The 12,059-nt window shown below is 38.8% G+C and overlaps 1 protein-coding gene across 2 annotated transcripts in view; it reads left to right on the top strand.

Moving 5' to 3' along the window:
• Positions 1-12,059, top strand: part of TRPM6 (transient receptor potential cation channel subfamily M member 6) — a 126,853-nt gene that overhangs the window by 44,278 nt on the left and 70,516 nt on the right. For both annotated transcript variants that reach the window (XM_084899444.1, XM_084899445.1), the window contains exons 6-11: positions 1,041-1,165; positions 3,797-3,968; positions 7,089-7,257; positions 8,532-8,655; positions 10,494-10,566; positions 10,688-10,788. In XM_084899444.1, coding sequence (XP_084755570.1) covers positions 1,041-1,165; positions 3,797-3,968; positions 7,089-7,257; positions 8,532-8,655; positions 10,494-10,566; positions 10,688-10,788 — 764 coding nt within the window. The remainder of the gene's footprint in view (positions 1-1,040; positions 1,166-3,796; positions 3,969-7,088; positions 7,258-8,531; positions 8,656-10,493; positions 10,567-10,687; positions 10,789-12,059) is intronic.

Consider the following 12,059-nt stretch of genomic DNA (forward strand, 5'->3'; position numbering starts at 1 on the left):
CGTATACAGGTAATAAATTTCCTTTATTTTCATTTAACAATAAATGTGTACTATATTCTTCTTCATGAAAAAAAAAAATCCCCTGAAAATAAGACCTAGTGCATCTTTGGGAGCAAAAAATAATATAAGACACTGCCTTATTTTCGGGGAAACAGGGTAAGTGGTTGTAATAAGTAGTTCTCTCTCTTAAGAAAAATCAGGTTTCCTGGTTTGGATTCCAAGCTCTACAATTGCAAGCTTTATAACTTTGAGCTAGTTACTTAACTTTTTTGCGCCTTAATTTTTATCTATAAAATTGACTAAAGTACAAAGAAAGTTTCTACTTAAAGTGTAAATACATATAAAACACTTAAAAAGAAAATCTGGTACATAGTAAGAGTTGGCTGTTATGATTATTGCTACTAGTAATCCCAGAAGGGCAAACATTAATGTACTAGAGGCCCGATGCACGAAATTCGTGCAAGAGGAGGCCTTCCTTCCCCCGGCTCCCAGCACCAGCTTCCCTCTGGAACCCGGGACCCGGATTCCCTCACAGCCCTGGCTTTGTCTGGAAGGTCATCCGGAAGGACATCGGTCTAATTAGCATATTATGCTTTTATTATTATAGATTAGCTCTGGAATCTTTGTGTATATAAAACGATTAAAATAATTTGGCTCATTGAAGCACAGGACAAATCTGAAGAATGTTTTACTGGGACATTGCAGAAGGTTAGAGAAGAAAAAATCCTTAGAGCATTTATGATTTCAGGGCTGGGCTTGGCAGGACATTCTGGTCAGACACGTGTGGGGGCATAACATAACCGAGGTGGTAAGCAGAAACTGCTCATAGGGAGAGGAGAATTGTTCAGGTAAAGAGGTCAGTGAGAGGAATAAGAGGTGTCAAGAGGAAGCAGAGGAAGTCAAGGTACAGAACCCAATTCCACTGTGTCAACAACTTTTCCTAAAATGGCCTTTTGTACAATTTGTCTTTTTCTGGGACTCATGGTGTTTTGTTCATGATTTGTGAGTTAAAGCTTAACTTCTAAACTGGTTGTTCATAGGAGTGTCCAAACATGTTGGGGACGCCTTGAAAGCACACTTCTCCCAGTGCTTGAGAAAAATCTGGACGGTTGGAATCCCTCCGTGGGGTGTCATTGAGAACCAGAGAGATCTTATTGGAAAAGATGTAAGTAGACAATCCTTTCACTACAAAAGGAAATGGACATGTGTCCAGTTGCCAACCTAGCTCTATACCTGTATATCTAATGGACATCTAGAATGTAATGTGTTCAAAACCAACTCCTGGCCTCCTCCTGCCTCCCTTACCCTACCTTCGAAAATGACAAGCCCATCCCTGCAGTTGTTTAAGGAAAAAACCTTAGACTCCTCCTGGAATGATCTCTGTTTCATGCCTCAAACCGGATTGATCAGTAAATTATCTCAGCCTTAGGTTAAAAATATATCCAGAATCTGACCTCTTCTGTTACTGAGCAGGTCCAAGCTACCATTTTCTGTCACCTAGATGAATATTAAAGCTTTCTCTACTTCCCTTCTTATCTCTTATCACAGTCTATTCTAAACACAGTAGCCAGGATGATTCTTCTAAAATATAAACTAGATCATGCTGCCCTGTGAAAAATCCTTCAGTGGATCCAGTCTCATGCAGAGTTAATAGCCAGGCTTCCTGCTGTGACGTGCATGTAGTGAAATAAGGGACATCAAGATTTGGCTCTTCTCTTCTCTCATCCCATACTATTCTCTGCTTCATTCATTCCTGTGTATTGATTCTCTGGTTCCGTTAGTTTGTTTTTCTACAGGGAATAGACTTGTCTAATTAGGTTTATGACTAATAGATATTTTGGGTAAGAATCTCAGATATTACAGAAGGTCTGAAGAAGAAAGATAACTCCTGTTAATGCCTTGGTGTGTATTATTCTATATGTATTGTATATATGTGCATATGTATAGTAAAAAAAGTTTGTATGTAAAATAAGTAATAATAGAAACCCACTACTATGAATCTGTTTTTTAGCTTAACTGTTTAGCATAGTTATTTTTCTATGTCAATTAATATAGATATACTTATGGTTTATTTTAATTTCCGTTTTGGAAAATTTAAACATATTGAAGAGTAGATAGATTAGAATAATGAACCCCTATATTCCCATCTCCTGGCTTCAACTTATGAACTTATAGTCAATTATGTTTCATCTATTTCCTTATCTTCTCCACACCTCCTTTCTCTGTTATTTTGAAGCAAATTCCTGACATTAAATAATTTCATTGGTAAATATTTTAATAGGTATTTCAAAAATATGTGGACAACTAGAAATATAGTAGTCATATTGCCATGATCATAACTAAAAATTAACAATAATTCCTGAATATCATAAAATATCCAGTCTGTGTTCAAGTTTCTGATTGTTTCATAATTTTTTAGTTATTTGATTTCATTATCCAAAAAAGTTCCCTGCACTGTGATGGGTTGATAAGTCTTTGAGTCACTTATTTGTTTAATTGAGTCACTTTAAATCACCTTTAATCTATAGATTTTCCCCTCCATCTCCTTTTTATTTTACTTTTTTTGGTAAATTTATTTGTTGAAGACACTGAGTCATCTGTCCTGAAGTTTCCCATAATTTGGACTTTGCAGATTTAACCTCTTATAGAAGGGTTTAGTCTGTTTCTCTGTCTCCTGTAAATTGGTAGTTTGATCCAAAGATATGATCAGATTCAGGTTCTATTTGTGCAAGTTTACACAAGAGGAGATGTGTCCTTCCCTGGTAGCATATGATATCTTGTTTTATGATGTCATTGCCTACATTCATTATTTCAATAGGGTTGCAAAATGCTTATGTATATTATATTGTTCTTTCTTCATTTATTAGATTGAACACTCCATAGAGAAGAACATTAGTTTACCTTGTGGTACACTTGTATAGAAGAGGGTAGAATAAATGCTTGACTCTTTCTCTTTATTTAACAGTTTATAAAACAATAAGTTTGTTATCTACCATCCTCCAAGGTGAGCCATATATAGATATAGATACATATTTTTTAATTCATGAATTTAAACATATTTAATATATTTCAATCCATTATAGTTATTATTCTTAGTCATGCTCAAATTGTCTCCTTTTGCCCAGTGGAGCCTTTTTGAGTTGTCTCTGCAGTTCTTTTAACAAAAATAATTCTAGTCATTTTTCACAGGATTTTAAAAAAATATGTCAACATATTATTCTTTTTGTTTGTTTGTTTTTTAGATTTTTTTATTGTTTGAAGCATTACAAATAGTAGTACATATGTCTCACCCCCCCCCCCCCCCCCCCCATTATTCTGGTATAGATCTTCTAAAGGCATGTTTTTTGGACAATGATATAATCTGTGTAAAGGTGCAGATTCTTGAAATGTTTTTTCAATCTTCTGAAGCAAGGTAAGTTCTAAATTGAAAAGAAATACTCAGAACCATTTTTAGCAATGTGGCAGTCCTGTGACATCCAAGCACATGGTCAATGGGCTTATCTTGCTGAGCAAGGGGTGTGCCCATGCTATTGAATTTGCATCATTGAGTCTCATGAGCAGAACTGCATACTAGTCACACATAGTAGGACATATCGATCAATAAAAAAAATGGGAACTTTTAAAAACACATAATTTGATCCTTCCCCACAGATAGCTTGAAAAGCACTGTTCTTGGTAGCAAGTTGTGCTTTTTAACCTCAACAAGAACTAACTTCTGTAGTGCAATGAGACAGGCCTTTGGAGCAGCTGAACTGAGGGAAGGACCTTGACCTCTGACCCTCCCTTGTCCTTGCAGGTGGTGTGCCTGTACCAGACCCTGGGAAACCCCCTCAGCAAGCTCACTACCCTCAACAGCATGCATTCCTACTTCATCCTGTCCGATGACGGGACCGTGGGCAAGTATGGGAATGAGATGAAGCTCAGGAGGAACCTGGAAAAGTACCTCTCTCTGCAGAAAATACACAGCTGTGAGTACCACAGGGGTCCAGCCAACAGGTCCTGCTGTGGAGCTGGCTGCTCCATTGCCATCTGTATAGAGGGGAGAGGTCCAAGGCAGTCCCTGCCTTAATGTGTGTGAGCCACAACCAGGAGAAAACAGGATGTGTGGTGGTACAGAGCTGTGAGTGACAGTTGGGAGGAAGGAAAAATACAAAGTATTTTATGAGAGACAGTATAGACCCGGGAGGTTTTGTGGAAGACTGGGGACTTTAGCAAAGCATCCAGGAATCCTTAGGGTTGGATGCATGGAGGAAGAAAGGAGCGAATGGGATTAGCTGAAGGGCAGGAAGGAGACTGGCCTGAGAAGACCAGGGGTGTGAGCTTTTGATACTCAGGGGAGATGACATTTTATATGTGGGTAGGGTTGCCCCAGACCGGGAAGAGGTTGAAATCAGACAGAGCGCTTAGAAATAGGAACCATATAAGGTATCCATACTGTGTCCTGCTCACAGTGGTGCTTTGAGATGGCCATTTGGTAGTGTCTACAGGAGGGAGAGATGAGCGAGGGCCACATTCGGCGAGCATCCTTGAGTGGAGAGGTGGGAGTCCTTGCAGGGAGGAGGAGGGCTGGGTGCTGCTTGCAGAAATGGAGACTTTTTGTTGAAGGCGGCAGAAGGTGGGATGCTGCTTCTTTGATGAGTTAAATCTTCCACAAAACACTCCACATTTTGGGGCAGAGGGCCAGGGAGCAGGAAGGCCTCGGTGGGCACAAATCATCTTCAGCCTTTGACTTTTGGCTGGGAAAGGCTGAAGTCTTTTTGAATTTGGGGTCTTGATCCCCTGAGGCAGCAGAATTTAGTGAGGTCAGACGGATCAAAGCTCTGTCATTTATTCCCTGTAACCTTGGACAATATTGTGTTCTTAACATAAAATGCAAGGAACTCTCCACTTCTGCCTTTTGTGGGGAATGTTAATGGAGATAAGATTGTGTTAGATGTACCTTTAATGGTGCTGGATACATAGTATGTCCTCAATAAATGTCTGTTCTCTCTCTCTCTCTCTCTCTCTCTCTCTCTCTCTCTCTCTCTCTCTCTCTCTCTCTCTCTCCCTCTCCCCCCTTTCTTTCCTTTCTCTCCTTTCTTTTTCTTTTTTAGTCTCTAAACCAAGAGCACAGGAATTTTCACTTGCAACTACACACCCAAGGCCAGTGTCTGTTTCTTTCTTTCCTTTTATCTTTCTTTCATACAGGGATAATCTCCTAGTTGGAGTGGGGGTTGTGCAAGGGACTGTGGGAATTGTGCCCACTTAGAGCTTAATGTGAATGAAGGCTGGAGGCTCCTTTACCATTAGGTCAGGAAAGGGGAGAGAGGATCAGGAGTGCGGCCCTCTGTGGGGTGGGGGTGGATAGGGGAAGGGAGAGCCACAGAGACAAGGACAGGTCAGGGATTGCCCTGAAAGGTCTGAAATATCAGTTAGCTGGAATGTCCTGTTGCCCCTATTGACCTGTGTTCACCACAGAAATTGTTCAGGGGTCTGTACAGCACTATAATGCATGCCCAGCAGAGCAAAGTCTTTGTCTTTCTTATTTCCTACTGATTTCCCATTTGAGGGTGAGTGAAAGCAGCCACTTACAAATACTGGCAAGGAACATTCCTGCTTTCAAAGACTTTGAAACTTCAGGTTTATTAGGAGTGTTTCAGTGTTTGTGCAGGAAGAATGTGGAATCAATTTCAGTGGACTGTAACATTTATAAATTCTACAGAGAACCAATATTAAAACAGCAAAAATAGTAAGCCATCAACACACGCCACACACACACACACCAAACAAACACACACACACACACACACACACACACACACACACACACACACAGATGTGAGGAAGGAAGGAAGATAAAAGCCCTTAACAAACACCAAATTCTTACTTATCAAAGCTGATTTTTATACCTATCATGATCACTAAGAAGGCTTTCTATTATATTTGTCATTGATGTGATTAAAAAGGGATTTACTTGGATAGAATGAAAATACTTAAATATTTGGGTGATTTTTAAATCTTTTTTTTTTAAAGCTGGGCTTCTTGGCGTCCATGCTAAATCATTGACATTGGCAGAAAGCACTTACCAAAAAACAAAACAAAAACAAAACAACAAAAAAAAAACCCAACAACAACCCAACCACAAACAAATAAATAAGTAAATAAATAAAAAAGATTTACTGAAGTAAAAAGTTGCTATAGGAATCCCTGGGTTCAGCCATTTGAGATGTGGCTATCCTCAGTTCCTGTTTTTTAAGCTTCTAGGACAGATCGGATGCCTTGGCATCTCTTCACCATCCTTTCCTGGAATGGCTGTTCCAGGAGTTTTTAATTTGAGGTCAAATATTGTATTTGGGTGTCCCCCCAAAATGTATACACTCTTTGAATAATTATAAAGGCAGTGTTTATTAAAGTACGTTTCATTTTCAAAATGTAAGAGTGTGTTACATTTTTGGGGATACCCCATATATACACTCATGTATATGGTTCTAGAAATATAAATTGGATCATACTATGCATTTTATTTCATAACTTTTGTTGACTTAATACTTGCAAAAAAGAATGACTCCAAAGTCTTTCTTTTTTTTGTCTTCTTTACTTTAGTGAAGTAATATAGTCATGATAAGAAATTCAAATAGTGAAAAATGTAATAAATTGAAATGTAAAAGTCTTTACCCTTTCAAACTTGTTCACAGAAATAACCACCATTAAAAGTTGATTGAATTGGCAAAATGTTGATCATTTTTGAAGGTTAATGATGGGTATATTGGGATCCATTATATTATTTTGCTTTCTTTCAGATAGGTTTGAAATTTTCTACTATAAAATGTTTTAAAAATTTCTTGAAGACTACTTATTTTTAAAAAATTACTGAAAGCCTTTAGCTATTTTTTTCTTAAACCAGAGAAAGCTTGACGATGCTATGTTTATTTAAAGTCCAAGCTTCTGCTTGTCTTGGACTTCGCAGGCCTGAGTCAGAAAGAGAGAGGGGGTAGAACAGGTAACACATGTCTGTGGTGACATTTCCAGTTGTGTCCCGAAATAGAATGGCTGGTCAGCCAGGATAGGTTGCTTTGTAACAGTTTTATATTGTTTTTCATCTGAAATAGGCTCAAGACAAGGCGTGCCCCTGGTGGGGCTGGTGGTGGAAGGAGGTCCCAATGTCATCCTCTCGGTGTGGGAGACGGTGAGAGACAAGCACCCAGTGGTGGTGTGTGAAGGCACTGGCAGGGCGGCCGACCTCCTGGCCTTCACCCACAAGCACTTGGCAGATGAAGGGTAAGTGGTTGGCTCTCACTTCAGAAACTGCTGTGACTGTCCCTTCATTGTAGTTCTTTAAGCTCTGCTTTCACGTGAGCCGGATATCCTTGGAGGGTAGAGGCGGAGACTGGAATTCATTTTTCAGTGATTTTTGTATTTATCAACTAAAATGCACACCAGTGATGCAAGTTGCTGTTTGCCTGAGCTTGAAGAATGGCCTGCCTCTAAGGTACGCTTGAGGCTTGTCTGAGCTCCTGGGAAAAGCATTTGCAGGGAGAGTGAGGGAGGAGATGCTTCTGCAAATGGTCACTAAGGCTGAAAAATTCTGCAGTGAATGAGGAAACCATTGTGACAAGATCACCTTCAAAGAAAATTGCAGAAATTGGAGAAATTAACATTCTGATGTTTATATAACATATTTTCTGTTTATTTGAGTTTTTATTTTTATTTAAAAAATATTTTTATTGATTTCTTAGAGGAAGGGAAGAGGAGAGAGAGAAACATCAATGATGAGAGAGAATCATTGATCAGTTGCTTCCTGTATGCCCCACACTGGAGATTGAGCCATAACTCAAGCATGTGCCTCTGACTGGGAATTGAATTGTAATCTCCTGGTTTATAGGTTGATGCTCAACCGCTGAGCCACGCCAGCCTAGCTCTCCCCCCCCCCCCCCCCCCCCCCCCGCCTTTAAATAAGAAGGTGATTTTTGTCTAGCCAACCCTATCTCCACTGTGGTTCTTCCCATTTCAAAAGCATTCCTGTTTTAAAGTGCTAATGAACTCAAATATTGATCCTTCTAATTTTCTTAATAAACACTCATGCTTATGCTATAACTGCTTTCTGACAATTATTTCCTTACAGGTTATCTCCTTTTCAGTCCTCGGCTCTTTGCTTTCACCCTCTTCCTTATCCTTCCACACCATTCCCTTTCTTAAAGTCACCCTCTATCAGTGGTTCTTGAACTTTTTGGGGTTTCAGATCCTTTTGAGAATTCTACAATATGTCCATAACTGCTGAAGATTGATAGCCTCCTGGAAATCTACCAGCTTGAGAACCTTGCCCAAGTTTAGTCTTTCCAGAATCATGGTGGATCAGTCTATCCTCATTTTCAAATCCAGCTTTCTGGTGCCCCTGCCTCTCTTTGCTTCCTGCTTATTTACTTCCTGGGCAGAACTGTCCATAGAAACCTCTCAGTAAGGTCAGGCAGACGGTTGGTTTCCTTGTACTGATGTTGCTGACTGTTCCCTTCTCTTCATTGTGTCAAGTCCCAGCCATTTCTCTCTCTTCCCAGAACCCTCCGTCCTCAGGTGAAGGAGGAGATCGCCTCTATGATTCAGAACACTTTCAACTTCAGTCTTAAACAGACCAAGCACCTTTTTCAAATTCTAATGGAGTGCATGGTACACAGGGACTCTGTGAGTATGATGAAGTGATGACTCAATCAACTTAAAAATGCTAATTTCTAACAATTGTACTGTTTACTTTTATATTTTTTAAAAGTATGGAGTTTTTCACTTTTAACTTTGTCTGTAACTCTACAGAACTTGACCCTTAGTTGAGTAACCTGGCTTCTTAACCCCGCACCCCCTTTTTCAAATTCCCAAGGAATTTAGGAAAAAGCACTTAGCATAGCAATAGTACGTATATAAAAGTGATTAATTTAGAGTAAATTATACATACATATTTTTAGTAGTTAAAGGAACAGCTTCCTGTCTTAAGTGATCTCCAGTCTGCTGGGCCAGAGGACTTCATCAGGCATCCTGAGTAAATCCTGAGGGAAATTATAAGGACCCACTGGCAATGGGAAATGTGACCATAGGCTTTGGGATAGAAAACGGAGTCTATATGCTATGAGCTGCAAACATAATATAGAGTCAGGAAAATACTTTAGTGTTTTAGGGTACTTAAATGAAAATTTTTCAGTGATTGAATAATATGAAGCTGACAATTACGGTAAATATGCAGATACGTTACGATTTATAGTGATTTTTTTTAGAATTTGAAGGCTGGGCCCAATGACACAAGATTTTGATAATCTTTAAGCCTACAGAAATTAAGTGATTTATCCCAAGTATGAAGTTATGAAGTAGTAGAGTTGAAACTTGAGCTCAGAGTTGAAATTTAATATACTTTTTAAGAAAAGAACATGCTAAAGAGATCACCTTTATATTTGCCTCTTCCTGTCATCAAGGAAAATTACCAATGAGCGGTGATGTAATACCAAAAGGGACCTAGAGAAGGTAACTCAGGGTTTGCACATTATAGGAACTAGATCCTCAGCTCCTTTGTCATTGAAGTTTGACTTTACTCATGCACACAGAGGGGCTGTAAGGTGGAGGGGACCAGTGTCTGAATTGTAGAAGCATAGTTTTTCTGTCTTCATGAGACCTTGGAGGTTAGGGTGCCTCTCATTATGTGGGTGAGGAACCTCAGATTCAGGATCATAAGATATTAACTCAAGTCTGACTAGTTAGTGGCATATGTAGGCCTAGAAATTGCCAATCTACGCTCTTTTTTGTTGAACAGCCCTTTCTACTATATAAAACATATTTTTATTTGGAAAGACAGATAAATTCATTAACATCAGGAGACCTTTTATAGTAATAAATAATGTCCTTCTTTGTCTTAAAAACATTAGTTGCATGCTAGGATGCACAGGACACTTTGACACTGTGATGGCAGTCTGTGCTGTCCTCTGTACTTGCTCATTGGGTGCATTGTAATTGCCTCATTTTCTGACAAATCCTTTAGGATTCACTTGTCATTAAAAAGCAAAAGTCTTAGTTTCTAAGGCAAGGTGATCAGAAGAATCTCACTTGGTATTCCTTTAAAATGAGGAATGATTTTCTTTACACAAGGAACTGAACTGAATTTCTTTTCTTTATAGCATGTGTACAGTAAATTAATGTAGTAATGTTCTTTTATATTTTAATTAAGTTTCTTCTAGGGTACATTTTTTTTTTTAGTCCCCTTCCCCCATATGCCAACAATTCTCCATTATCCTACATAGAAATTTTCTCTTATATAAGTAAATATATATATATTTTTTTAAAAAATGTTTTAAAATTTATATATATAAATTTTCTCTTAAGTAAATATATATATTTAAAAATATATATTTTAAACTCTGAGGTATTAATGAAAATTGTTTTCTTCAACTCATTAGCTCGAGCATGAGTTTTGTGGGTAATCTTGAAAGCATTTCTTTTCTAGTTTCCAAAATGTATGGCTTTCTGTTTTTCAACTGTTACAGATTATCATATTTGAGGCTGATTCTGAGGAGTTGCAAGACCTTGACCTAGCAATCCTAACAGCTCTGCTAAAAGGTGAATGTCTGATAGGATTACACCTGTTTCTCACTTCCTGTTTTCATATTCAACGACACTTTGTGCTTCATATGTTGACATTTTAAATATAATATATGATTGTTCCTTTCTGTTACTCTAGGCACAAATTTATCAGCATCTGAACAATTAAATCTGGCAATGGCTTGGAATAGAATGGACATTGCCAAGAAACATATCCTTATACATGGACAACATTGGAAGGTATAATGAGAATGAAGTTATTTGGAGAAAATATTTTATGTTGTTTGTTAGGTAGGGGTGAAAGAGGAAATTGGAGGGGAGATTCATTGACTTCAGAGGGGGGGGGGAGCACCTCTGTAGTTAGGTGCCCAGGGATTACAAAAACCTTTTTTTTTTTTTTTTTTTAATAAATATATTTTTATTGATTTTCCACAGAGAGGAAGGGAGAGGGATAGAGAGCTAGAAACGTCGATGAGAGAGAAACATCGACCAGCTGCCTCTTGCACACCCCCCACCGGGGATGTGCCCGCAACCAATGTACATGCCCTTGACCGGAATCGAACCTGGGACCTTTCAGTCCTCAGACCGAGGCTCTATCCACTGAGCCAAACCAGTTTCGACTACAAAAACATTTCTTTCATCTACTCTGTCTTCCTGATAATATTGTCCTCCCTCCTTGGCTCCTACATCCTAATGGAAGCTGATAAAGTTTGGGGAAACACAGATTAGAGGATTTTTTTCTTTTTTGAATGGGCAGACTTTTATATTATTACTAAAGGCCCAGTGCATGAAATTCACGCACTGGTAGGGTCCCAAGAGGCTGCTGGCTGCCAGCCGGGTACTCCCTCTCTTCCCCAGGCTGGCCCACCCCTGGTCGAACTCCTGGAAGAACTCTGATCAAGGGGACAATTTGCATACTATGCTTTTACTATTTAGGATTTAAAGGTTTAAATTTATTTTATATATTTTTGCATTAAATTGTAATAATTGCTCATAGTAGACATTAATGAAAACAGAGAATAGTAAATAGAAGAAAAATTACCTATAGTGGTAATCAAAATTACTATTAACATTTCATTTAAAAAAAAATACAGTTGTTACCATATGACAGGCAGATTATTTTGGGGTCAAACTAATCATACATATTATTTAAAACATCAAATGGTACCAAAAGTCTGCTGAAAAACACACAGAAGTTCTTTCCCCTGCTAATCCCAACAGCCAAGTACTTTTGACATTTTTTTTTTACTGTTCTGATACTTATAAACCTACATATCTATAATAATAAAAGGGTAGTATGCTAATTAGACCAGGCATTTTCTGAATGTCATTCCAGATGTCCTTTCCCATGAAGTAGGGGCCAGAGGGAAAGCAGCTGGGTCCTGGGTGCCTACAGCCCGGGGCAAGCCATCCCAGGTCCCGGGTGCCTGCTGGTGGCCAGAGGAGGAAAGCCGGTGCCGGCATCCGGGGGAAGGAAGGCCTACTCTTGCATGAATTTCATGCATCTGGTC

Source organism: Pipistrellus hanaki (genome assembly GCF_964339955.1).
Source record: "Pipistrellus hanaki genome assembly, chromosome: 11".
In the NCBI taxonomy this organism is placed as follows: Eukaryota; Metazoa; Chordata; class Mammalia; order Chiroptera; family Vespertilionidae; genus Pipistrellus; species Pipistrellus hanaki.